Source organism: Lithobates pipiens, unplaced genomic scaffold, assembly GCF_037356315.1.
Source record: "Lithobates pipiens isolate NorthernLeopardFrog02 unplaced genomic scaffold, aLitPip1_a1.2 Scaffold_13, whole genome shotgun sequence".
NCBI lineage: Eukaryota > Metazoa > Chordata > Amphibia > Anura > Ranidae > Lithobates > Lithobates pipiens.
This window is the reverse complement of record NW_027507718.1, coordinates 288,815,214-288,842,933: the sequence shown is the minus strand read 5'-3', so window position 1 is coordinate 288,842,933 and position 27,720 is coordinate 288,815,214. Positions and strand designations below refer to the sequence as shown.

At 41.8% G+C, this 27,720-nt stretch overlaps 1 protein-coding gene across 3 annotated transcripts in view; it reads left to right on the top strand.

Moving 5' to 3' along the window:
* ZGRF1 (zinc finger GRF-type containing 1) overlaps positions 1-24,554 on the top strand; it is a 213,515-nt gene extending 188,961 nt beyond the window's left edge. For all 3 annotated transcript variants that reach the window (XM_077476750.1, XM_077476747.1, XM_077476748.1), the window contains 5 exons: positions 682-858; positions 1,029-1,163; positions 16,145-16,409; positions 18,047-18,177; positions 23,577-24,554. In XM_077476750.1, the coding sequence (XP_077332876.1) occupies positions 682-858; positions 1,029-1,163; positions 16,145-16,409; positions 18,047-18,177; positions 23,577-23,600 (732 nt within the window). In that variant the 3' untranslated portion in view covers positions 23,601-24,554. The remainder of the gene's footprint in view (positions 1-681; positions 859-1,028; positions 1,164-16,144; positions 16,410-18,046; positions 18,178-23,576) is intronic.
* The last annotated feature ends 3,166 nt before the right edge of the window (positions 24,555-27,720 follow it).

Sequence of the window (27,720 nt, the reverse complement as noted above, 5' to 3'; positions counted from 1 at the left end):
GGTGATTAAATACCACCAAAAGAAAGCTCTATTTGTGGGAAAAAAAGGATGTCCATTTTGTTTGGGAGCCACATCACATGACTGCGCAATTGTCAGTTAAAGCGACGCAGTGCCGAATTTCAAAAAGTGGTCTGGTCTTAAGCCAGCAAAATGGTCCGGTCTGAAAGTGGTTAATCTTACACCAGTAGTTAACCAGTGTCGGCAATAGCCTGTATGGGATTTAAAGAAAGCAGGAGCCCAGCAAACTCTCCCCTACCTTCAGCACTAGCTATGACTGAAACATTCTAATTTGGGTCTCATTTAAACGGGTAGCTGTCCCATCCACAGGCTATTGGGGGTAGTAGATATTGCTGTGGCTGCCATGCTTTGTTTTGTGGCACGGGAAAAATTATACATGTTGTGTTCAGCAGGTAGTACCGCTGCCAAATGCGATCCATGCAAACGAATTGGGCTGGGCCACAAATCGAAGCCAGATGCTTGGCTTTCAATAGTGCTGCTGTATTTCAATAGCAAATCCTGTTCTACTGAATAAAAACATTCAGGAAGCAGCAGATTTGCCTCCTGAATGCCCAACAGCCGCTGTTCTACTGCCCTTTTTTCAGAAGGGTGTTAGAGCGTGTGAACAAGGCCTTAGGGTTTCACATGTATTACCTAATTGTCAAATGGCTTACATCATTTCAGGGCCACCAGGCGATTATGCTAAGGACCCAGTATCGCTGTCACCCTGTTATCAGCTCTGTAGCTAATGAGCTGTTTTATGATGGACATCTTTTTAATGGCGTGTCAGAAGAAGACTGTAAACCTCTTTTAGACTGGCTACCCACTTTGTGTTTTTATAATGCCAATGGAACAGAACAGGTATGTGTACCGGATTTTATTTTTTATTTATTTTCATTGGTTGTTGGGATCTATACTACAAACTATATCCAAGGTTATTTAAATGGTTTACTGTGTAGGAGAATGTGGCTTTAATTACACTATAGAATACATTTTATACCCAAATATATTTTCTTCCAAAACGTGTTTAGGTGGAAGGGAACAATAGCTTCTATAATATGGAGGAAGCCAACTTTACTGTGAAGCTCATCCAATCTCTGATAGCTAGTGGAATACAGAGCTCCATGATTGGAGTAATTACTCTCTACAAGTCACAGATGACTAAGGTTTGTTTTTCACATATGTAATATATATTCTGCATATTTATAAAACTAAGTACATTATAGATGCCTAAGTGCAATATATGTTTTAATACACTTTTGCAGTTATGGTTTTGTTAATTATTTGTGCTGTATTATGCAGTTTAACTTATATGTACTCTAATCCCGCGTACACTTTTCAGCGGACTTGGTCCAGTGGACAATCCGACAGACTGTGCAGCTGAGGTCCGCCAAAAGTCAGACGGATTCGAACATGATGACGTAGAATAAGGAAGTTCATAGCCCGTAACCAATAGCTGCCCTAGGGTCAGTTTTAGTCCGTCAGACTAGCACACATACGAACAGATTGTCCGCTAAAAGCCGAGTCCGGTGGACAAGTTTGAAGCCAGTTTTATTTCTAGGTCCGCCGGACTTTTGGGAAGAAAAAGTCTGCTGGAGCCAACACACGATTGAATTGTCCGACGAACTCTGGTCCGCCGGAAAGTCAGATCGTGTGTATGCGGCATAAGTTTATCTTACAACTGTACCAGCTTCTGTACGTCTTAGCAACAATTTTGAGATTACTGTACTTTGCATTATGCGGTATTAGCATGGAAAATGGATCTGGGTTTTACAAGAAAAACAGCAACAGCTTATCACCCGATCATGTACAAATGGAGGATAGTAACCTACTATCTTCATGTAGGGAGTTCTAAAAACAGCTAATACATTAAGCCAGTGTTATGTAATATAAAGAAGGTATCTTTACAATATATCTGCCACTTTAGGGATACATTAATAGCTAGCTACAGTACATTTTTTTGTAAATGGTATATGGTATATTTACATGTCGATCAGTAGTTTTCAGTGATGGACTATTGTGCTGCAAACTTTCAACATGGAAAACAAATATTATCTCACTACTTTGACCACAGGATAGAATAAGTACTGTGTATTGCAGAAGAGGATACTTTAGTGTTAAAGCATCTAAAAGTAATATACTGCAACTTTTTTTTTTTAAAGGTACATTTTTATTCTTTTTTGGTACATAACAAACGGCAACAATACATACATGTATATAGAGCTAACGTCGCCCAAACCAATATTATATACAGCAGACTGGTATACATTTGGTGGATATACATAGACTTGCCCCTGTATCTTCCTTCTATCATAATAAAAATCCTTTAATGAACATAATTTTCCGGTGTTTCTTACATAATAAGTGCAATAGTATGTTCGGAGCTAACCCATGCGTTCCACCTACCTTCAGAAATTTTTTCAGGCATCCCCTGGATTTGTATGTCACCTTATATAGTGGAATAGCCTGATTAATGATAGTGTGCCAAAAGGCTATGATTGGTGAGGCCTGAGATTTCCAATGAATAGTGATTGTTTTTTTAGCGTAAAAGAATGCTATTCGCAGGAACGTTTGCACATGTTTAGATAACATCAATATAACCCAATAGACACCTCAAAGGATTGCATATGTTGGTTATTTTAGTTAAAGAGCCAAGAAAGGCCGTGACCTCCGACCAAAATTTCCTAATCTGATTACATTCCCACATTAAATGGAAAAATGTACCATCAGCCATGGTGCATCTGGAACATAATGCCAAGGGTAGCTTATTAAGTTTAAGCAGTAATAATGGCTTGAAATAAGATCTATATTACAGTTTGGTCTGTATAACTTTATCTCTGGAGGATATGACCGAGGGAACCCGGAGGGGTAAAATTTCCTGCCAGATGTCCTCCATCAACTCAGGGATATCAGTTTTCCATTTGCCGTGTTACTAAGTCTACAAATACTGTAGTAGAGTGTCGTGAAGACCTGTAGTATTTGGAGATTAATTTAGTATGGGAAGAATCTGTTAGCATTTGTTCTAGCAGAGAGGGTTGAACCTTTATGTTACGCTGGCCAAACTGGGTCGATGCTGTGTGGCGTATCTGTAAATAAAGGAAATATGCTGTGCGCGGTAACTGATGGTCTTGGTGGAATTCTTCAAAGGATCGGAATCTGTTGTCTACAAATAGATGTAGGATCGTTTTCACCCTTTTTTTTGGACCAGTATCCCCCATCCGTTCTGCGGGAGAATTCCTGCAGATTCGGGTTTCCCCATAATGGGGTATTTGGCGAATAGGGTGTGGGGGCTATTGTAGAACATTTGAATCTATCCATGGAATTATCGAGGACAGTATTAAAGTCACCCGCTATCAATAAGGGGCCTTCCGCCGGTGCCGGTATGGAGGTGAAGGGCGGGGGAGCATAAAGGTTGGTTATCGTGTAGGGTTTGCCTAGGATTTCTATTACAACTACAACATAGCAGCCGTTTGGATCGATCTTGACATGTTTGATGGTGATAGGAGCTGATTTGGCTATAAGTATATAGACGTTCCCCTGGCATAGGTGGAATAAGTGGAGTGTATGGCGTATGCAATTTTTGCTCGCTTCAGGGCCATGACTCTCGATTCCAGGAGGTGGGTTTCCTGGAGAAGGATAACATGGGGATTATGTCTCGCCAGATAATCAAACATCAATGAACGTTTCACCTTAGAATTAAGTCCACGAACATTCCATGATATCAGGCGTAGTCAAGACATTCGCAAAGGTAAATTATATTTGGTAGAGCCCACCTCCAGGGGGCCCCCGGAATGTCCCAGGAATCCGGGCTCCGGCGCGCTACAAGAGGTGTGTCCCACCCAAGACACGTGCAGTGGCGGCTCAGTAACTGGAGCCACTTTCCATGCGCCTCGTGGGCCTAAGAGGTTGTACCTCAATTGCCTACATAATTGTGAGTACCAGTGCTGCATATGGATAACAGTGGCAGTAAAAAAGAAAAAAAAACAAGGAAAACAAAACAAACAACCCCCCAACATTCCCCCCCTCGCTAACCCTCCCGACTCCCATTCCCCAACCTATGAGAGCTTTGTTCCCATAACCAAACTTGCCAAGCATGAGAGCCATGGCACAGAACCTTAGCTAACAAACCCTGAGGAATGTGGAAAAGTTCGCCACCATAGGCTTCCATCCGCATTTGTCCGCACATCATAAGTATGTGTAGTACCCTAAGACCGGAGGAGCCGAGCAGTCAACCTTCAGTAAAAATAAAAAGGGAAAAAGAGTTTTTACCCCCCTTACTGTCTTCCTTCCCCTTCCTTTTGTCTTCCATCTGGGGGTAAAAGAGGAGAAAGTGGACAACTAGAAGAGTGAGTGGTTGTGAGATGTCTTCCAGGATCTACAGGTAAGATATCCTCTGATCTACAGGTAAGATATCCTCTGTATATCCTCAGCTCCAGTAATTGTGGAAGGCTGGGTGGGGTGATGGGGTATAAGGAAAGCAGAATGTTCAATCCAATGTTATTTTCCCTCATCCCTCAATGTGGCTCTTTGCTTTTGTGTTGCTAGTGAAAAGTCTGGAAATATGGTAATTCCATTGCCATTAAAGGAGACTTTGCCTTTCTCCCATGCCGCTCTAAGGATGGCTTCCCTATCTCTGAAGTGAAGTAATTTAATCATGGCATATGGTGGGGCCCCGGGTGGCAAGGGTCGCATGGGGACTCTATGCGCCTGTTCAATGGCGAATACTGGTGAGAAGGTGTTGGCGCCAAACATATTGGTCAGACATTGCTCCATGAATGTCTCCGGTGTTTTGCCCTTGTCCCCCTCGGGGAACCCCAAGAAGCATAGGTTGCTCCTTCTTAAACGGTCCTCCATGTCAGTAAGCTTATCAGTAGTAAAATCCTGAGCCTGTTTCAGCTCCCTCATCGATCCCTGTAAAGGACGGGTCTCATCCTCTAAATCACCAATGCGTTGTGCAGCGTTTGTCACTCTATGGCGGATAGTGTGGATATCATGTTTAAGGAAGGATAACTCAGTTTTAATGGTGTCCATTTGCGAGGTGAGAGACGCATCGCTGTGTTGGCTTCCATAATCTGAGCTAGGGATGGCTGTGCAGGGCCTGCGTCAGTGTTGCTTACTCTGTTGCAGGGTTAATGTCCTCCTCCTGGGAGAATATCAGAGGGTCTTCTGGGCTCAGGGTAGGGGGGGGATCTTAATAACTCACCCCTCCCTGCGATCTGGTTCCATGGTTCTGATGAGGAGGCAGGCTGGCACTGTGTGTTCTACCTATGCCATCTTGCTTCGACCCCCCTGTCAGCACTGGCGGCACAGATTCAGGGGCAACCTCCATTGGTGGTCCGTATTTGACCATCTCCCCGTGGGCACAGCACTCCCCAGATACTGCGGAGGTAGATGAGGCTTGGAACGGGTGGCTGGGTAATCAGGATGGCGGCAGGATGTGTGCGGCGCGGACGGGGCACAGGCTGAACACGACCTCACATGCCGGTCGCTGGCCACGCCCCAATATACTGCAACTTATCAGTCTATAGATGTGGTGACTCCGTTTCTATTTTAGATTTTTTCACTTCATTTTGGTCAGCTAATCCTGCAAATCAAAGCTGGAGCAGACTGTGACAAGCTCTGCATGGCAACCAATCAGCTTCTATCCTCAGCTTGTTTTTTTTAGGTTTGAAAATGAGAGCTAGAAGCTGACTGGTTGCCATGCACAGCTGCTTCTGATTATGGCTGCCCCAGTTTTGATAATTCCCCCTCTTTCTGTCATTTTTCGGCTACACTCATTTCTCCAATAAGGTTCTGTGCTTTCTTTTCATTTCACACAGAGTGACAAGGACATTTTGTTTATGGTAAGATCAACTGATATTTTCTGTACTTGTTAAAAAAACTAAATTAAAGCCCTACATCTACAGACTGATAAGCTGCAGTATATTAAAGTTTTGTTTTCAGTGGTTTTTGTTTTTTTTAATCATACTTATCTAGCTGGATGCTGCATCCATCCCCCGCCAGCTCTAACACTGAGAAACGAGCGATTAAACACTACTGATTGCTCAGGTCCCAGAACTCCCTAAGCAGAGAGCTCTGATCCCCAGCTGGAGGCAGATCAGCTGACCGTTTTAAGAATTACCATTGATAAAGGGGGAAGACAGCAACAGGAATGACTGTGTAGAGACAGGACAAACTCTGCTGCCAGGGCGACACAAAAAATTAAACTCGCAAAGATGGTGTCTCATCTTATCTCCCTGATATTCTCTCCTTTCGCCCTCATTGGCAGCCTGTGAACATCAGCACTGTAAAGCTTCTGTCAGCCTTCCTCTCTAACTGAGCCAAGACATAAAGTCAAAGCTGGAAATGTACATATTGCCAGAGGCAATTTACACCTACAATAATTTGGGCAGCATAATTATGAATGTGGAATGTATGTTAAAGAAAATTAATTGTATCAAACTGCTTTGGGTTCTGCTTTAAAAGCTGTGAAAATGTAAAATATTTCTCCACATGAGTCAGTACTTATAAATACATTAGATGGTTTGAAAAAGGGATTGGTGCTTTCCTTAAAGCAGGGATAGGAAAACTTAAACCCTCCAGGCTATTACAGAACTACAAGTCTCATCATGCCTGAGGGAGTCAAGCGTGGGCTGCCGGAATCTTTCAGTACCTTATGGGATGCAATACCTCAGAGAATGGATTAAATCAGTATTAAACCCAAAAGCAAACATTTACTATATGGCAGCTTACCAATTCTTAGATGTGGTAGCTGCATCCATTTTCTTTTTTTAGCCTTATTTTATTTTATTTTTATCTGGTGCTCCAGCAAGTCTGTTGTTTTCCAAAAGCACAAGCTCCCCACCAGAATGTATCAGTTTACATGGATCAGACAAACCATTTACCACTGAGATCAGTTTTTATTTATTCATATAAAACCTCTATACCAAAAGGAGAAAATTGTTTGCTATAACTAATTATTAAAGTGTGAGCTGGGGTTTGGTTTCAGTTTGTTAGTGTATTTAACTGACAATTGCGCGGTCGTGCAACGTGGCTCCCTAATAAAATTGGCGTCCTTTTTTTTCCACAAATAGAGCTTTCTTTTGGTGGTATTTGATCACCTCTGCGTTTTTATTGTGGCGGCGATCAGCGATTTTTATTGTAACTGTGACATTATGGCGGACACATCGGACATTTTTTACACATTTTTGGGACCGTTGTCATTTATACAGCATTCAGTGCTATTTAAATGCACTGATTCCTGTGTAAATGACACTGGAAGTGAATAAGTTAACCACTAGGGAGCAGTGTAGGGGTTATGTGTGATGTTATGTTTTTTTATTGTAGGGGCGTGGCCTTGCATATGACGTCACTGATCATCTTACCCTATAAAAGGGAACAGATGATCAGTGACAGCCACACTAGGAAGCACAGGGAAAGGTTTGTTTACACAGACCTCTCCTCGTTGTTAAGCTCTGTGACCCGATGGCGGGACACCAGCGGCGATCGGTCAAGGAGATCAGGACCAGGTCGGGGGCACGCTGCCGGTGGCGCGCTCCCGACCTACGGCTGGGCACTTAAAGAGCCAAGTACAGGTACGTGATTGTGCCTAGCCGTGCCATTCTGCCAACGTATTTCGGCGTGAGGCGGTCCTTAAGTGGTTAAAGTTGTAAAGGTTTGTGTTTCTTCACCTTAATGCACCCTATGCATTAATGTGAAAAAACACCTGTCAGTGACCGGCCCCCCAGCCCCCCCGTTTTATTTACCTGAACCCTCAAACTTGTCCCACGGGGACGCATTCTCTCTCTGCCCAGGGTTCTCATCTCTTTATTGGATAGACTGAAAGCAGCACAGACATTGGCTCCCACTGCTGTTAATCAAATCCAATGATGGGGGGAGGCAGGGCTGAGTCTTGGTCTGCATTGCTGTCATCCCAGAATGTAGACTCTTCTAAAGATGATGCACAAGAAAGCCCACAAAGAGTTTGCGGAAGACAAGCAGACAAAGGACATGGATTACTAGAACTGTGTCCTGTGGTCTGATGAGACCAAGATAAACGTATTTGGTTCAGATGGTATCAAGCGTGTGTAGGGGCAACCAGGTGAGGAGTACAAAGAAAAGTGTGTTTTGCCTACAGTCAAACATGGTGGTTGGAGTGTCGTGGTCTGGGGCTGCGTGAGTGCTGCATGCACTGGGGAACTACATTGAGAGAGCCATGAATGCCAACATCTACTGTGACATACTGAAGCAGATCATGATCCCCTCCCTTAAGAGACTGGGCCGCAGGGCAGTATTCCAATATGATAACGACCCTAAAAACACCTCCACGATGACCACTGCCTTGCTAAAGATGCTGAGGGTAAAGGTGATGGACTGGCCAAGCATGTCTCCAGATCCTCAAGCAAAAGGTGGAGAAGTGCAAGGTCTCTAACATCCACCAGCTCCGTGATGTCATCATGGAGAAGTGGAAGAGGACTCCAGTGGCAACCTGTGAAGCTTTGGTGAACTCCATGCCCAAGAACTTTAAGGCAGTGCTGGAAAATAATGGTGGCCACACAAAATATTGACACTTTGGGCCAATTTTGGACATTTTCACTTAGGGGTGTACTCACTTTTATTGCCAGTGGTTTAGATATTAATGTGTGTTGAGTTATTTTGAGGGGACAGCAAATTTACATTGTTATACAAGCTGTACACTCACTACTTTACATTGTGGCAAAGTGTAATTTCTTCAGTGTTGACACATGAAAAGATATAATAAAATATTTACAAATATGTGAGGGATGTGATCACTTTTGTGAGATACTGTATTTCCTCTCACTTCCTTTTTTGGTTATGGGACAGGTAGTGAAGGAAGATCTCCCATATGGGACACAGTTGGCAAAAAAGCTGACGGGTTATAACCCTCCCTTATTCTACCCAAAATGTAAAAAGAAAGTTTTGCCTCTTGTTACACTTTAATAATGTGATCCAGTATCCCTATATAATCTTTAACCACTTAACCTCCAGACGATTTACCCCCATTCCACTTAGGCCACTTTTTTCTTTTTGGCACTGCGTTACTTTAACTGACAATTGAACGGTCAACCAAACCTGTATCTAAATTAAATGTGTGTGTGTGTATATATATATATATATATATATATATATATATATATATATATATATATATATATATATATATATTGCTCTATAAACGAAAAAAGACCGAAAGTTTTGAAAAAAAAACTATATCTTTTTACTTTGTTATGAAACATATCCGATTAAAAATTAAATTTCTTCAAAATGTATTCTGCTACATATTTTTGGTACAAAACCCTTGATAGATTGTATCAATATATTTTCTACTTGTCTATTTTTCAATAAGTATATAACTGAATAACCTTTATATGTTAATTTTACTGTAATTGAAACCTCTTATTGTACCACAATTTAACCTCAATAACAAAAGTTTGTAAACAAAAAAATCCCAATAAGCGTATCTTGATTTGTTTACAGGAATTTTATAGCGTCTACAAACTTGGTTATGGTATATATGCTGGATTTTTTTAAATGTATTTGTTTATACTAGTAATGGTGGTGATCAGCGACTTATAATGGGACTGTAATAGTATGACGGGCAGCCTGAGACTAAGACACTTTGTGGGTACCAGTGACACTAAAACAGTGATCAGTGCTAAAAATATGCAGTCACTGTACTAATGACACTGGCTGGGAAGGAATTAACATCTAAGACGATCAAGGGGTTAAATGTGTTCCTAACAGTGCTTGGTGCATTCCCTGTAAGGTGCTTTTACTAAAGGATGTGCTGGTTTTTATTCCCTGCTTTGCGGGGAAACAAAAACCGGCACATCCCCGCTGACAGGACAGAGCTCTGTATTGTTTACAATCACAGAGCTCTGTTCTGTCATCCTCTTTGCCGACCGGCGGGTGGCAGTGGGTAATCATTGGCTGAGACCTGATGATTGGCTTGTGCTGTGACTAATCACATCATAACCAGTATGACCCCTAGCCGGAAGTACTCGATCACTTATCTAGTGTATGATCCAGAGGAGAGCCGCTTGCCACCGTACTCCTACGTGAGGCAGTCAGCAGGCAATTAAAGGTAAACTCCAGGCAGATATAACAAATGGAAGGAATGCCGTTTTAAAAATTGTAAAATGTATTTTCTTTTCTTACATCAGGGGACACAGGGCCATAGTAGTTACTATGTGGGTTTAATATTGGACCGACAGGTGATGGACACTGGCACGCCCCTAAGGCAAGACGTGTACTCCCCTATATAACCCCTCCCACTGCTGGGAGTCCTTTTTTCGCCAGTGTCTAAGGTGTTGGTCACGAATAAAGATGTGCTGTGCTGAGCTCCACTGGAAGCAATCGTGAAGGGTGAATATTGGGTCTTTATCTCTGATAAAACCCTGCTGCGAGGTTAAGGTAAGGGAGATTTTCTCAGGAATTTCTCATTTTACGTATAATGTTGTCATGCTTATGTGTCACCACTGGGGGCTTTATTGAGCACTCACCGTCCTGATGTTGGAAACTGCACAGAAGCCTTCATTCTCTTCTCCTCCATCCGCAACAGATCCTTCGGTAAGAAGGGGGGTCTGCTTCTCTTCCTCTGCCCCCAATTGGTTTTCCCCTTCGGAAAAAAAAGGGAGAGACAGACTGCGGCCACTTAGCGGAGGATTTAACCACCCCCCCCCCCCCCGCCATGCCTACATGTCCACAGGATGCTGCTCCTTTGAAAGGAAAGGAGGGGGGGGTTGTAATTTGCGAAGGGTGTGGCTAACAGCGTCAGACACCGGCCACAAATGGAGGAAGCTGATTTTAGCGCTGTATATGTGAAAACTGCTGCTGGCTGTGGAGGGACAGAGCAGGAGGATGGCTTCAGGTTAGTGAACACAGGCTTATTCCTTTGACACATTATACTTTAATGAAGCTAGGATGAATAGCAGCTAATGGCGCTAGACTAATAGCCTAGCAATGTACATTCTTTTGCATAGTGCCTCTGCTTTATGCCTCAGGCTATGAATGTTAATGGGACCAAGAACTTCTCTAAAAGGGTCAATGGTTTTTCACTGTAAACTGAATCCATTTCCAAAAGAATGTCATCCTTCTCTGAGAGGGATACGGCTAGTCAGATTGAGCCATCAGGGGAAATTGTTGTTACATAAAACACTTCAGTCCCTGTATATATCATAGAAAAGGTTTTTTTTTTTTTTTTTTTTCCTTCTACCATTTGTAAATTGGAAAGGAGATTAATGGTATGATGTCTCTCCATAGTGGGACTAAACATAGCATATTCCCATCTAGTCCTCAGGACCCTCTTGTTGAGGTGCAGGAGGCTGGGGATCAGGTAGATTTTCCCAAATATTTGGAAGACACTTATTTATCCTCTTCGGAGGATCCTAATATTGAAGGAGTAGCATCATAAGACAGTTTGCTTGTGTACCTTACTCAGCCTTTTTTGCTGCCTGCAGCAGAGCCTCTTGAGGTACCTACCTCTAATTGGGTTTATTAGAACCTACCCCATCTGGGGAGGTTTTTTCCTATTCATGCATGGCTAAAAAAGCTTATGTATTCTGAATGGGAACATCCGGATAAACAATATTATCCTCCCAAGAAATTCTCCACACTTTATCTATGAAGGAGGATTTCTATGAAAAAACTGGGGGGTTCCAGCAATTGATGCTGCAATCACCTCAGTGAGCAGAGTCTGACATGTCCAGTGGTTAATGCACTGATGTTAAAGGATCCAACAAATAAAAAGTTGGATCTTCCTTTTAAAGACAATATTTCTTTTGCAGTTCAGTAGCGCAGCTGGTTCTTGCTGCAATTGGTGTATATCAGTCCATTAGGGAACAGTTTGTGGAGATGCCTGAAATTCTGCCTGATCAGCAGGCCCGGCAATGGGCTGGTGTATCTGACCCACTGTCTCTCAGTAGATGCTATGAAAAGCATTCTCACAGAGTTCTGTGGCTGAAATATTGATCAGCCGAAGCACTGTGTAAAAAGCTCTTAGCAAGTTTGTTTCCCCTTCATGGGGTACGGCTATTTAGAGACTATCTGGATAAATACATCCAAAGGACCTCTAATGGGAAAAGCTCTCTTTTACCAGTAAGAAGAGGTTCAAACATTTCTCCTTTATCGTGCTGCCTCTCCTATGCCAGGGGCATCTGCCTCTAGGCAGTCTTGATGGCCTCAACCGTCAGGTTCAAGGGCAAGTCCCCAAGGGCAGCACCAGGGTCAGAAGAGATCTTGGGGCAGAAAGCCCACAAAGCAGAATGCTAAAGCCTTCTAATGAAGGGACACTCCCACTCGTTCAGGTGAGGGGAAAGGTCTCGCGATTCTCAAGATCTGGCAGGAACAATGTCAAGACAGATGGATTTCTGCAATTTTTTCTCTAGGTTACGGCTAGAGTTCCGAGAGTTTCCGTCTCCTTGTTTTTTTCTAAGGAAGAATGTTCTCAAGGATCCAGAGAAAAAATAAGTCTCTCTTTCTGGTCTCTGGATCAGCTGTTATCCCAGTCAGTGATATCAGAGGTTCCCTTAGTGGAACAGGGGGTTTTGGCTCAAATCTTTTAAGGTTCCAGAACCAAACAGAAAGGTAAGACCCATTCTAGATCTCAAAGATCTGAATCGGCACGTAAACATTTGATCCTTTCATAATTTGATCAGTTGTGACCATCCTGCAAGGAGGGGAGTTTTTTGGCTTTAATCAATATCAAAAATGCATATCTCCATGTGCCGAATTTTCCTGCTCACCAGAAATTTCTGCGTTTTGAAATATAAAATTATCTTTTCAGTTTTGGCCCTGCCATTCGGTTTAGCCACAACACCACGAGTGTTATGAAAGATTCTGGCACCTCCTTTAGCCAGATTAAGGGCTCAAGGCATAATGGTCCTAGCCTATTTAGAAGATCTGCTTTTAATAGATCACTCAGTCTCGGGTCAAAAACCAGAGTCTGATCACAGCCATAACTATCTGAAATCTCTGGGTTGGATACTCAACCTAGGAAGATTCTCCTTAAAATCATCAAGGAAATTACAGTACTTGGGGGGCTGGTTATAGATACCATACAGAAGAAGGTATTCTTACCCCAGATAAGAATCAGTTCCATTGTAGGACTAATTCAACTTATCAAGACAAAGGAAAATTCCTTCCATTCAGCTGTGCAGGAGATTTTTAGGGGAAATGGTGGCCTCCTTCCAGGCCGTCCCTTATGCACAGTTTTTACTCAAAAACTGCTTCAAAACACCATCCTGTCGGTCTGGAATAAAAAAGATTCAGGCCTTGTTTGTTTCCAATACACTTGGCTCCCGACATAAGTCAGAGCCTAAATTGGTGGTTATCTAGCAAAAGGGAAAATCTTTATCCTGGAAGGTTTTTACAACAGATACCAGCCTTCTAGGCTGGGGAGCAGCCCTGGAAGAAGATTCTGTCCAGGGGAGATGGTCCAGGTTAGAGAACCTTGACTATCAACTTTTTTGGAAAATTCGGGCAGTATGTCTGGCCTAGAATCTGGGACAGTCAGACTGTGGGACTGTCCTGTCAGGATTCAGTCTGACAAGGCCACGGCGGTGGCTTACATCAATCACCAGGGGGGCACAAGAGGTTGTGCAGCCCAAAAAGAGGTGAATAAGCTTGGGCAGAACACAGCATTCCTTGCCTACCGGCAATTTTCATTTCAGGAATATAAAATTGGCAGGCGTACTACTTGAGTCGCCAACAATTATTTCCGGGAGAATGATCTCTTTATGCCGACATCTTTCTAGCGATATGTCAGAAATGGGGTATTCTGGACATGGGCCTATTTGCGTCCAGATTCATCAACAAAGTCAACAACTTTGTGTCGAGAACAAGGGATCCGCTAGAAGGCAGAACAGATGCATTAGTCTTCCCATAGGATCAGTTTTCACTGATCTATGCATTTCCTCCAGTTCTGCTACCACCTTCTCTGCAGGATTAGGCAGGAATGAAAGGAGGTTATTTTGGTGGCCCCAGTGGGTCCCAGAAGATCTTGATTTACAGAGATCATAAAGATGGCAGTAGGAGTCCTTCGGACTCTGCCATTATAGCCAGACCTTCTCGCACAGGGTCTGGTATTTCGTACTACCTTACGGACGAAAAATTTAACAGGTTTGACTGTTGAATCTCAATCTATAAAAGATCGTGGATGATCTCCTTCGGTAGTGTCTACTTTGATTAATGCCAGGAATCCGGCTTCCAGAATCACTTTCTATAGAGTCTGGAAGGCATATGTTTCTTGGTGTGGATCCAGGGGTTGGCACCCCAGGAAGTATGTCATAGGCAGGATCCCTGATTTCCTGCATATGGGATCTGAAATAAGGCTGGCCTTGACTATCAAAAGCCAGATCCCAGCCTTGTCAGTGTGTTTCAATGGCCTCTTGCTTCCCAATCTTGGTGCGTAGCTTATTCAGGGGGTAACACGGATTATTCCCCCTATCAAGGCACCTCTAAATCCTTGGGATTTAAATTTGGTCTTATCAGCTTTACTGAATCAGCTGCTTGAACCTTTACGAGAAATTTCCTTGGTTCTTTTGACGAGAAAGATAATCTTTCTGGTTGCCATTTCTTCTGCTAGAAGAGTATCGGAACTAGCAGCTCTGTCTTGTAAAGAGCCATATTTGATCATGCATAAGGATGAGGTGTTTTTTTTTTCCTCATCCTGAATTCCTACCAAAAGTGGTAATTTTATTATTTTTTTTAATTTAAACCGAGATATTATTCTTGATTCTTTCTCCCCAGAGCCTCAATCCAGAGAAGAGAAGGCACTGCATTCCCTTGATGTAGTGAGAACGATCAGAGTCTATTTAAAGGCGACCGCTCAGGTTCGCAAAACTCATGTTTTGTTTGTACTGCCAGAGGATCCAAAATGTGCACAGGCAGTATCAAATCCACTGTTTGCCAAATGGATTTGTCAAGTGATTGTGCAAGCTTCAGCTTAAAGAAGAAAATTCTTCCTTCTCGCGTTAGAGCACACTCATCCAGGGCGATTATTGCCTATTGGGTGGTGCATCATCAGGCCTCTATGGCTCAGATCTGTAAGGCCGCGACTTGGTCTTGGTTCATACGTTTATCAGATTTGATAAAATCGATATTAAAGGTCATGAGGATATTGCCTTTGGGCACAGTATACTGCAGGCTGCAGTATGAGTCCTCTGGCCTCCTGTTTTTTATTGTGTCTCCCTCCCCTTCAGTTGCCATTGCTATGGGACATCCCACATAGTAACTATTATGGCTCTGTTTCCCCTGATGTAAGAAAAGAAAACAGGATTTTTAAAACAGCTTACCTGTAAAATCCTTTTCCTTGTTGTACATCAGGGGACACAGTGGTCCCTCCCTTCTTGGTATACACTTGTATTGCTAGGCTACAAAACTGAGGACTCCCAGTAGTGGGAGGGGTTATATAGAGGAGTACAGGTCTTGCCTTAGGGGTGTGCCAATGTCCATCACCTGTCGGTCCTATATATAACCCACATAGTTACTACTATGGCTCTGTGTCCCCTGATGTACATCAAAGAAAAGGATTTTACAGGTAAGCTGTTTTAAAAATCCTGTTTTAAATGTAACTAATGTGAACAATACCTACATTTGAGTATATTATGGCCTTGTGTAATCTCCAAAACAGCAACACTTAGATTGGGGAGGGAGGGGCAGCAGTAGAGGCCAGTCAAGTGTCCGCCATGCTCATTTTCTGACAGGAGGAGGGAGCAGAGAGATAAGGTCACCAGTCTGTTGCTGTTTAATTCCAGGCTTAGGGCAGAGGGGTGACCTGTCTATTTTGTTTATGTGCAGTACAGAAAAGTCAGGTTATGATGCTTGCTATGCTGTGTGGTAGGGCTGTGTACTCGTGGAATGACAGAAATGTATTAAATGATGTAAAAAAAATTCTTTAGCAGGTAAATCAGTTTCCAAATATAAATGTTAGGTGTAAATTACATGGGTACTGAGGCATCTGGCCACTCAAGCCACATAAACAAACAGCCCATTCACTATCTGAGGGCCCTTTTGATATACTTAGCCTGATTTTTCAGCTTCAGCTTTGCTCATATTAGTAATTTCACTGTGTATCTGCATTTTTATATATTTAATATTGTAGCTATATGACAATTTAACTTTTTTTTATTATTTTTTTTTTATATAGATTTGCAGTTTGCTTAGTGGCATGTCTTACTGTGACCCACTGGAGATGAAAGCAATCCAGGTATCTACAGTAGATGCCTTCCAAGGAGCAGAAAAGGAGATCATTATCTTGTCTTGTGTGCGAACAAGGCAGGTTGGATTCATAGACTCTGAAAAAAGAATGAACGTGGCCCTGACAAGGGGAAAGAGACATTTGTTAATAGTCGGCAACTTGGCATGCTTGAGAAAAAATAAGTTGTGGGAGCAAGTCATTCATCACTGTGAAAGTATGTTAAACAATGCTTACTGGGCAGCCAATGATATTAGCCTAATGTTAACTTTCAATACAATAATGTTTGTTCCAGATATATCTGTACATATGACAAATATTCATTTTTGCCATATTTTGTTGAGGAGTTAATAATTATAATAATTCATATAGTTATACCAAATTTGCATGGAATAATGTGTGTTCCAAGTAAACTCCTTGTATTCTCCTATTTAATTATAAAATATAGCATGGTTGTATACTTTCAGGATTTTAAAGCCTAAATGGATTTTATCTTTTATCGATATAGTAGGTAAGAGTTAGACCCCTGTCTGTCCCATGAGAGATTTCCATTCACTTTCTTTTCCAGAGATTTAACAAAAAGTTAGAGGAAATCTCTCCAAAGCAAAGGGATACTCTTAGACAACTACAACCAGAATAGTTGTCTTATTGGAGGATTTCTCCCCTCTTCTTTTTCTAGTGACAACTCTAATATGTTGGCTTTTCCATAATTTATTTTTACTGAGCACAGCGTTTAAAGGTTGAAAAAATATGTGACTTTATACTACGCTTTTTATTTATATACCGTATTTATCGGCGTATAACACACACTGGTGTATAACGCGCACCCCAAGTTTAGGAGGGAATTTTAAGGAAAAAAACTTTTAGGAGGGAAGTTAAGGAAAACCCTTGTCAGTGTCTTTTGCAGCCTTGTCCATCATTTGCAGCTTTGTCATGCAGCCTTGTCCATCATTGCACCCTTGTCAGTGTCATTTGCAGCCTTGTCCATCATTTGCACCCTTGTCAGTGTCATTTGCAGCCTTGTCAGTTTCATGTTCAGCTTTGCCGTTGAAAAATGGCGCTGCCGAGATACAGAGTCGGATGTCCTGTGTATCTCGGTGGCTTTCGGCCACTCTTGTCAGCTTTCACCAGCTTTCAGCAGCCAAAAGCCGCCGAGAACGGGCGAAAGCCACCAAGTGCGGCCGAAAGCTGCCGAGATCGGCCCGAAAGCTGCCCACAGCCTCACAATCGGTGGGGGATCGGCATGTAACACGCACCCACTATTTTCCCCTGATTTTGAAGGGAAAAAGTGCGTATTATACCCAGATAAATATGGTACTTATCTTTGTTTCATCTCTTTAAAGTCAACATAGTTATATTAGAAAATCATACTACTAGGTACAACCAACTTTTTATAATGAGCTTCCATTGCCTAGGGGCCCTCTGAATTCTTCTGATTTCCCTGTATCTTGACACCTCCACCTGGTGCTTCACAGTGCAATGCCTATTTGGAAGTCTGGGCATGTCATGTGGGTACTTGCTAGTATCAGATGGTCCCTGTGTTGCTACTGTAAAGTTATCAGCTTAAGACTAAATACAAATCACTTTAAGTTCATACAGTTTATAAACAATTCTCTGTTGTGGGGGCAAAATATTACCAGTAGGTGGACATAGTATACAAGGGCCATTCTATTCTAAACCACCTCATTCGGTTGACTTGTATGAATAAAATGTTGTCATTGGACTTTATCTCTTCCATGATACATTTTTTTCCGCTAATTGTTTCTGTATTCTCGCTTACATTTCCAAATCCGCACTGTAATTTTTCTCTCCAGTTAAACACTCAATGTTTCTTTTTTGTCTTTTTTTTTTAAGGACAAAATAATGGATTAAAACATGTAAGTCAATGGGATGAAAAACTTAGTGGTATTTTAAAACTTTACCAAGAGAAAAAAGAAGAACTATCAAATATGCAAAGAAAGCATCCCAAAGCAAAAGCTGGGAAGGTAAACGCATATTTAGTTTGTGCTGGAAAACGAAATGCATACATCATATCGATGAACTAGATATTGTCTTGTCGCAAGATACAGAGAAGACTGTCCATGAATGTGTATAATTTGATTTAGTTATGTATTCTTCAGAAATGTCCATTGTAGTTGCTAATTGTGTTCATTCTTTAGCTGTTTTGTAAGAATGTATGCGTGCATATAATAGCTTGTATACAGCTTATTAAAATGCAAGTGTGTATGCAAATAAATGATGTCATGCCACCAGCAGAGGATCAAATAAACATTGCATATATTGACAAGTAAGCCACATTTAAATCAAACTCTGCTAAAATTAACTAGCTACTTTTGATTGCTTCAAAAGTCATCTTAAATTTGGTCGTCAGTGGAGGGCGTGACCAGATGGGGATCTGAGAAGACGTGATTGTGCAGTGCTCCTGCCATCCTGTTAATCTATCCTCAACTCTCCCTCTCCATCAGACCTACCTCACTTTCCGCAAGTCCGCAGACTGTCAGTGCACGCCACAGGCTCTCCTCCACATCTGCGGCCGTCTGGGGGTCAGCCGTGGCTCTGGCTCTGTCTTGAAGAGTAGCGGCCATCTTGCTCCACCCAGCAACTGTGCCAGCACTTACTGGCATCCCTGACTCCTCCACACCCAGCACACTGCATACATAGCCACTAGAGCTGCCCAGCCTGCCACCCATGGCTTCCAGTCCTCTTAGGAGCAATTGCCTGAAAAACACAGACACAGCTCAGGCCCTGTGAGTAGCGGCCATCTTGCTCCACCCAGTGACGGTGCCAGCACTCGCTCCTGGCATTCCTGAGTCCCCCACACCCAGCAGGCTGCATACACACCCAGAGGAGCTGCCACCCATGGCTTCTATCCCACCTAGGGTAGCGGACATCTTGCTCCACCCTGTCAATAGCTCAGGCCCTGTGAATAGTGGCCGTCTTGCTTCACCTCGCCAACTGCTCTGGGCCTCCCGACTATTCTGTGCCCAATCCATGCCTGCCGCAATCACTGGCAGGGGTGGCCGGGTGCGGAGCGGAGAAGGCGGCTTAGAGGGGAGCTCCAGCCACCCGAGCATAATCATGTGCCACTGCTTTCTCCTACACCCCTGCTGGCCACTCTAAGCCTGTGACACCTGTGACCGCTGTCTCCCTGCCTCTCCGCTGATTACCTTCTAAGCGGCGATCTGCTGTCTCAGAGCCACACAAACGTGCTGACGCTATCTTAATTCAGAGCCTCCATGCTCTGCTCACAACCATGGAAGAAGGCGGCCTCGCACCAGCTTCTGCTCCCTCACTGTCTCAGCCTCCAGCAGCTGACACTGCTGTTAAACTAGGTGCAATTGAAAGCAGCAGAGCCTCGCTGCTAGTCAGAATAGATCATCTTGCGGAGGAGTGTAACCCCATACGCAATGAACTGGACAAGATCAGAAGTGGCCTCTCAGAGTCTGAGACCCGAATATCAGCAGTGGAAGACCGTACATGGCAGCAACAATGTCAGAGTATTGGGGCTCCCTTAGGGCGCTAGACCATCAGACTTTGCAGAAGCCTTCTTTAAGGAGCCTTTGGGCCTCGTTGATGTCTCTCCCACATGTGTGGCTGAACAGCGCATAGAGTCCCGATGAGCCGCCACATCTCAGGGGCCCCCCCCTCAGCCCTTTCCTGGAACGGTTTTTAAACTTCCAAAACCGCAATCGCATACTTGCAGAAGCCAGGAAACACCAGACCTTGCACTAGCAATGCTTCCATTTTGCTGTTCCCTGATTTTTCTCCGGAACTTCAAAGAAAATGCCAGACCTTCACAGAAGTTTGCCGCAGACTACGTGACCGCATTATCAAGTATGGCATGCTCTATCCAAGCTGCCTCCGAGTCCAACATGAGGGTACCACCAAATTCTTTGAGACACTGGCAGAAGCAGATACCTGGCTCAACATGCTAAGATAATGGTATTTGTCACCCTATCAGTGATGCTGCCAAGCAGTTTCTGGTAACCTGTTCTCCTGTGTTTGAGAGGTAATGTTCCCTTTTGTAATTATATACTCAACCTATAGATATAGGATGTTTAGCCCCGTATCTTGTTCGGGGACTCTGAACCAAGATTTTGAACCTGGTGTATAACATTGATAGTTTTTTCCTAAAGGGTAGCCTTGTGAACTACCCTCCTCTACTCCTCCCCTGCCCGTTATCTATGCCATTCTCCTACTTGCTACTGCACAAACTCCTATGCTTAAGGGTGCTGCCCACAAGTAACTCTACACGTTCGATGCCTAAGGAACTCTATGTCCACCTTCTACTTCCACTTGCTTTCCTCATTGACAAACAAAGAAGGTTGATAATGGGGATGTAAAAGTCCGGGTCCACTGCTTGGCCCACCGTTGAAGCGAATTGTATCACCGTTTTGGGACTTAAACTGACCTAGCTACTGTTGGGGAAGTATGGTCGGTAGGGTGTTTAATAGTGAGTTCAATGTAGGATGTTTAATGTGCACTCCAGATATGATCATATATATTTGTTGTATACCTTGTGACACTGGGTCTTTTGATGTATTCACAGTCTCCCAAAAACTTCTATCCCTTCCATCCTCGAGATGGCTACTCCATTTCCAAGTGGTTCCCATGTTTTCTTCACTTCTGCCCCCTTTTAAGTCATGGCTTTAAAACTAATATAGTGGAATGTTCAGGGTCTTAATTACAAATTTAAGAGGGCACTGATGTTTCTCAATCGTCACAGGCCAAATGTACTCTTTCTCCAGGAAACTCACTTGGTGGGCAGTAAGCTTCTGGCACTACACAGGCAGTGGGTCTAACAATCTTTCCATGCTACCTACTCAGGCTATGCCAGGGGGGTGGCGATACTCCTGAACAAATCTCTAGCATACAAAGTTTTACATGTTATCACTGATCCCTCAGGGAGATATTATTTTATTATTAGAAATTCATGCACTAGTTATTGCTTTTGTGAATGTGTATATCCCCCTCTTTTTAACCAACAGATCCTGTACACGATATATGCTAAATTGGCCCCTTTAAATTTATCTCTGTTATACTTCGCTGGGGATTTTAATTACGTAATGAATTACTGCAATGGGTCAAAGCTCTGGAGCATACAGAACTCTGGCTCTGGAAACATTCCGGGGATCGGGCATATTCATGGTTTTCTGCAACACATAAATTGTCCTCTCGTGTTGATCTCACGTTTGGTAATACATGTGCCATAGCAGCACTCACTGATATCTCCTACTTACCCTCCAGCCTCTCAGATCATGCACTCCTAGAGCTCTGCGTCAAACCATGAGATGCCGGACATCTAATTGCTGGTGCCTAGCTCCTTAATGGGTACAGAACCTAAAGGTTGGGGAATTAATCTCTCCCAAGGTAGCACAAATTGGGAATCGAATGAAGGATCAGCCACCTCCACAATGGTGTGGGACTCCTTTAAAGCGCATATGCGTGGAAAATATATCCCCGCCATAAAAACAGCAAAGTCTGATTTATCATCACTAGTTCAGCAGCTGGAGTAAGACGCAGCGAAGGCAGCAGAGATCTTTTCTATGTCTCCGACTGTCTCTACATCTCGCCTCCTCCACACATCTGGATATGCGCTCCTTGGGCGGCCGAGTCTTTGAGTCCAGGGACAAGAATGGTAAAATGTTAGCCAACTTAGTCGCAGGTTCTAAAACTCAAACTGTGATTTCAGCCATTAATTGTGCATGTGGTACCCTAACCTCTGAACCCTCTAGTATTCTACAGGAATTTACCAAACTAATTTGGTAAATTGTATAAAGACACTCAGTCCCTGTCAGACGTTGGGCTTCGGGAGTTTCTGAGTGCCATAACTTTGCCCAGACTCGATGATGAGGAAGTTCAATCTTTAGACAAAGCCATTACGATTGAGGAAATCAATGGCCCTGATCTTTCTCCTTAAACATTCCACCCCCTAATTTAAAGTTGCAGGTGTACTGTATATTTGGGAGCACACTTTTAGTCTAAGTGCCAGTTAGGGCACTAATGTTCTTGACTGTTCTAAATGATGTTATGTTGTGTAAAGATTCTGAGCCTGGGTATGCCCAATAGGCTTTGTTTTTTTTATGTTACTCTTTTTCAAAAACCTCAATAAAAAGGTTTAAAAAAAATAATACTTTGGTCATCAGCCAAAATGCAAATGGCACAGTTCAGATACAGATTGTTAAGCAGGTAATAGACATTCAAGGGAGGTAGGTATGGCCACCCTCATATACTGCTTACAAAACACCTGTACCTGTTGAGGATGACCAGTGTTTAAGGATCCAACTAATAAAAGTTTGGAAACCCTTTCCAAATCCGTATATTTTCACTAGCAGGCCTTGCTATGAAACCTGCTATAGCCGTAATGTCATTCTGTCAGACCTTATGGGAGCGGACTCCTGCTATCAAGGGATCCAGCTATATATTCATTATTGAGCCTTTAGTTGTAGAGTGCTTAGAGATTTTGCCTTCTGCCCTGCATTCATGTGTTGATTGGCTAGCAAATAGTATCCATCTTATTTTCAGCATGCCCTTTGATGGTAAATGTCTTTTTTGGTGTTTTGCCAGACAATTTCACAAAGATTACGACTAGTGTTGAGTAGTCATTTACTCCAGCAGAAGAAGCCTAGGTCTCAAAGTGGCAAATGTTCACCTGCCAAAGAGTTTCTTGTATTTCTCCCAGGCTTCTCAATCCAAAGTCAAGCCTATAGGAGGGACCTAATACAGTTTCAAACCTTGGACGTCTAAATCTCAAGCCTTTAGACAAGTCATGAAGGAGCATCCCACTTGTCTCAGTATAACTGAATCATATGTCTTATGAATGATCATGAACACAGTATTTTTGTACTTATGGCAAAATCCATTCTGTGTTTGTGATCTACTCCTATGTACTACTTTTCTACAAAGCTAAAGCATGCTGGGAGAGGGAGGGGTTATACCTGGCTGGACAACAGCTTTTTTATTTGTGTCCAAATACTCTTGTAGGGGGCATTATAATCCAATTGACTCAGAATTGATCTGATAGCTGTGTCCCCCAATGAAATGTAATAAAGGTCTAATATAACAATCTGTGCATGCTTGTTTTGTAGGAGTGCTCTTGCTGTACTCATTACAGTAGCTCACGCAATAGCATATTTTTACTTGGACATACTATAGAGCTAACTATGTATGGCGGTGGCAGGGGGGTAATATTATTTTTAATTTGATAAGTGTTACTTTTCCCTGCCAAATTACGTTACCGTCATGATTCAGATATCATTTAAGTTTTAGATTCAGTGAATTCAGTTAAATGCAATTTTGATTGGTAACTCAATTTCTTCCTTTTAGGTTTAATGTGATGTCCCTCATATGAAAGCACTAATATTTTCATATCTTTTAATTACAGGTTACAGCATCTTTACCCACCTGAGGAATTGCCAAACATAAACGTTTCCTTCAAATTGTTTTAATTCTAACAGCAACTTAAGAACTGATTTATCATGTGCAATATTCAAGATTAACAGATTTTATTATATTTTCTCTACCTCCTTCATACACACAAGGCTCAATTCACTAATCTAAATCATTGTTAATTGTCATAATGAGGTCACTGATAGCTGAACATAAGTCAAATGGTTGATAATATTGATCATTATGGTAAATAACAGATGGTTTATAGCCTAATTAATTGAGCCTGGCTCCAATCTGTGAAAAGAAATGTAGACTATTATTAGGCCATTACATACAATTCTAGCTCACGTTATAACTTTCCTTCTGTTATTTCAAGGCAATTTTACTGCCACCATTCGCATTACCCCCATAAATGGTTATTCCATCCCATGCTTGGTCCACCCTACTTTTCTCAAAAAAAGAGAAGGGGCTTTAGTTGCCTACCTGCATTGCATCTGAATGCTGCACTGACTAATAGATTCTTATACAGTCCCTGTGTACTGTCATTGCTTTGAGAAACTCATGTCTTTTTCAGTAAGGAAACCACAGCAGTGAGGTCACAACATATGTGTTTTAGAAAGGGTATACCTTAGGCAATGCTGTCCAAATAGAAAATGCAGCAATAATTATTGTATGCTACTATGTTGTAATTACAGAATTGTACTTTGAGCTAATCGTTACATCCAATCATTTCAGCAAGCTGTTAATGAAATGTTCTGCAATATTTATTTAACTTAACTCTGTCTTGACTATATGTAAATGTATATACGTACAGTATTTTATGTAAATTGAAGTGTTAAAATAAATGTATTACACAGAATACACTAGGTGGCGATAGTGTATTCTTTATTTAATTGTTGTGCTGTCTGTTTCTTTTATGTAATGGCTAAATAAGTTCTTCAAACGTCTATATAAATAAATATATATATATATATTTTTTTGTCTTAGAATTTTCAATAACATGTATATCACATTTGCAAATTCTAATGTAATCCCAATACACCCTCCTTTTTTAAAATAAAAAAAAATGCGATCTGAAAAAAAGAAACTGTTTTGATGTTATCAGAGTATGTCATGTTCACATCTAAGCTAATTACTTAAAATTTAATAAAAACCAAACCTAAGGAGCATTGAATTCCCCAATTTAAATTAGTGCTGACACCTTAGGGTAGTTTCTTAAAATCTCAATCAACAATCCATTAGAGCTCAACAGGAGTAAAACTAAATCCTCATTTAAGTGTATTTATCCAATCTCTTTTCTCTCTTTCAAATGCTAAATCCATTTTAGCATATGCCCCTGCTTTCTCTTGCCTTTTTCTATAGCCTAGCAGCTTCTATTACCCTTGTAAATATGAAAGATGCTAATCATATGACATATCACGTCTCAGTCGGAGCCTGGAATAAAGCCTTGAGATGTGGGATCATTGCATCCAGACAACAGCTTCATCAGCCGGAAAGTTGTTTTTTTTTTTTCTCCTTGCCTTCAACTATCAATCCCCTCTTTGTCTGAGAAAAAATGGAGGCAGTGCAAGTCTCCCATGGCCATATGGTTCACTCTGTATTTTCTTAGTTTGATTCAGTATGCTTTTCTAGGACTAGCCAGTGTATAGTGATACAGAGTATGCTCATATTATCTCATTACAGATGCAGCAAACATTATCTTTGCAACACTTTCATTAGGAAAATGTTTTTTTAAAGCTTTTAAAAAATGTAATTTTTGGTTCAAATCATAATCTACCCTGTGATCTGTGAGAATCTACATACAGATTTGGTACTGGTGTTAATGAAATTAGAATATAATTGTTTGTTTGTGTTATGCATTAACAGGTAAAGAACATTGTTATTTATACAGTGCCCTGAAAAAGTTTTCATGCCCCCTGAAATTTTCCACATTTTGTCATGTAACAACCAAAAACATAAATGTATTTTATGTGCTAGACCAACACAAAGTGGCACATCATTTTACAACTTTTACAAATATTTGAAAAATGTGGTGTGCATTTGTATTCAGCCCCCTTTACTCTGCTACCCCATAACTAAAATCTAGTGGAACCAATTGACTTCAGAAGTCACCTAATTAGTAAATAGAGTCCACCTGTGTGTAATTTAATCTCAGCTGTTCTATGAAGCCCTCAGGGGTTTGTTAGAGAACCTTAGTGAACAAACACCATCATGAAGGCCAAGGAACACATCAGACAGGTCAGGGATGAAGTTGTGGAGAAGTTTAAGGCAGGGTTATGTTATAAAAAAAATGCCAAGCTTTGAACATCTCACAGAGTACTGTTCAATCTATCATCATGCACTCCACAAACCTGGCCTTTATGGAAGTGTGGCAAGAAGAAAGCCATTGTTGAAAGCCATAAGAAGTCTCATTTGCAGTTTGCGAGAAGCCATGCGGGGGACACATGGTAGAAGGTGCTCTGGTCAGATGAGACGTAAATGTAACTTTTTGGCCTAAAAGCAAAACACTGTGTGTACTAGAAAACAAACACTGCACATCACCCTGAACACACCATCTTCACCGTGAAACATGGTGGTGGTAGCATCATGTTGTGGGGATGCTTTTATTTATCAGGGACAGGGAAGCTGGTCAGAGTTGATGGGAAGATGAATGGAGCCAAATACAGGGCAATCTTTGAAGTAAAACCTGTTAGTATCTGCAAAAGACTTGAGATTGGGATGGACGTTCACCTTCCAGCAGGACAGCAACCCTAAACATATAGTCAGAGCTACAATGGAATGGTTTACATCAAAGAATATTCATGTGTTAGAATGGCCCAGTCAAAGTCCAGACCTAAATCCAATTGAGTATCTGTGGCAAGACTTGAATATTGATGTTCACAGTCACGCTCCATCCAATCTGACTGAGCTTGAGCTATTTTGCATAGAAGAATGGGCAAAGATGTCACTCTCTAGATGTGCAAAGCTTGTAGAGACATACCCAAAAAGACTTGCACCTGTATTTGCAGCGAAAGTTGGTTCTGCAAAGTATTGACTGAATACAAATGCACACCACAATTTTCAGATATTTACTTGTAAAAAAAATTTGAAAACCATTTATCATTTTCCTTCTACTTCACAATTATGTGCCAGTTTGTGTTAGTTTATCACATAAAATTCCAATAAAATACTTTTATGTTTTTGGTTGTAACATGACAAAATGTGGAAACTTTCAAGGGTAATAAACAAGTTTTCAAGGCACTGTGCATACATTGAAAGCAAGAATATTTTTGTTAATTGCAATATTTTTGTCAAGTTATTTTGACTTTTAGAGTCTTTGTTAACCACTTCTTGACCAGCGCACGCCGATGTACGTCGGCAGAATGGCACGGACAAGCAAATGGGCATACAGGTACCTCCTTTTAAATTTGCCGCCGTGCCATCGCATGTGCGCGCCAGTCGGGGCGTCCGTGAGTCCGATCGCGGGTCCCGCAGGGATACCCACGATCTTCTCATGGAGAGGAAGAATGGGGAGATGCTAAAGTAAACAAGCATCTCCCCGTTCTGCCTAGCAAAAGTGTCACTGATCTCTGCTCCCTGTGATTGGAGCAGTGATCAGTGACATGTAAAACACAGCCACGCCCCTCACAGTTAGCAACACACCCTTAAGACACACTTAACCCCTACACTGCCACCTAGTGGTTAACCCCATTCACTGCCAATGTCATTTACACAGGAAACGGTGCATTTGTATAGCACCGATTGCTGTATAAATGACTATGGTCCCAAAAATGTGTTAAAAATGTCTGATGTGTCTGCCATAATGTCGCAGTCACAATAAAAATCGCTGATTGCTGCCATTACTAGTAAAAAAATATATATATTTATAGGAATGCCATAAAACTATGCCCTATTTTGTAAATGCTATAACTTTTGTGCAAACCAATCAATCGCTTATTGCGATTTTTTTTTTTTACCAAAAATATGTACAATACATATTAGCTTAAACTGTTTTTTTTATACATTTTTGGGGGATATTTATTATAGCAAAAAGTAAAAAATAATGCGTTTTTTTCAAAATTGACGCTCTTTTTTTGTTTATAGCGCAAAAAAAAAAAAAAACCTCAGGGGTGATCAAATACCACCAAAAGAAAGCTCTA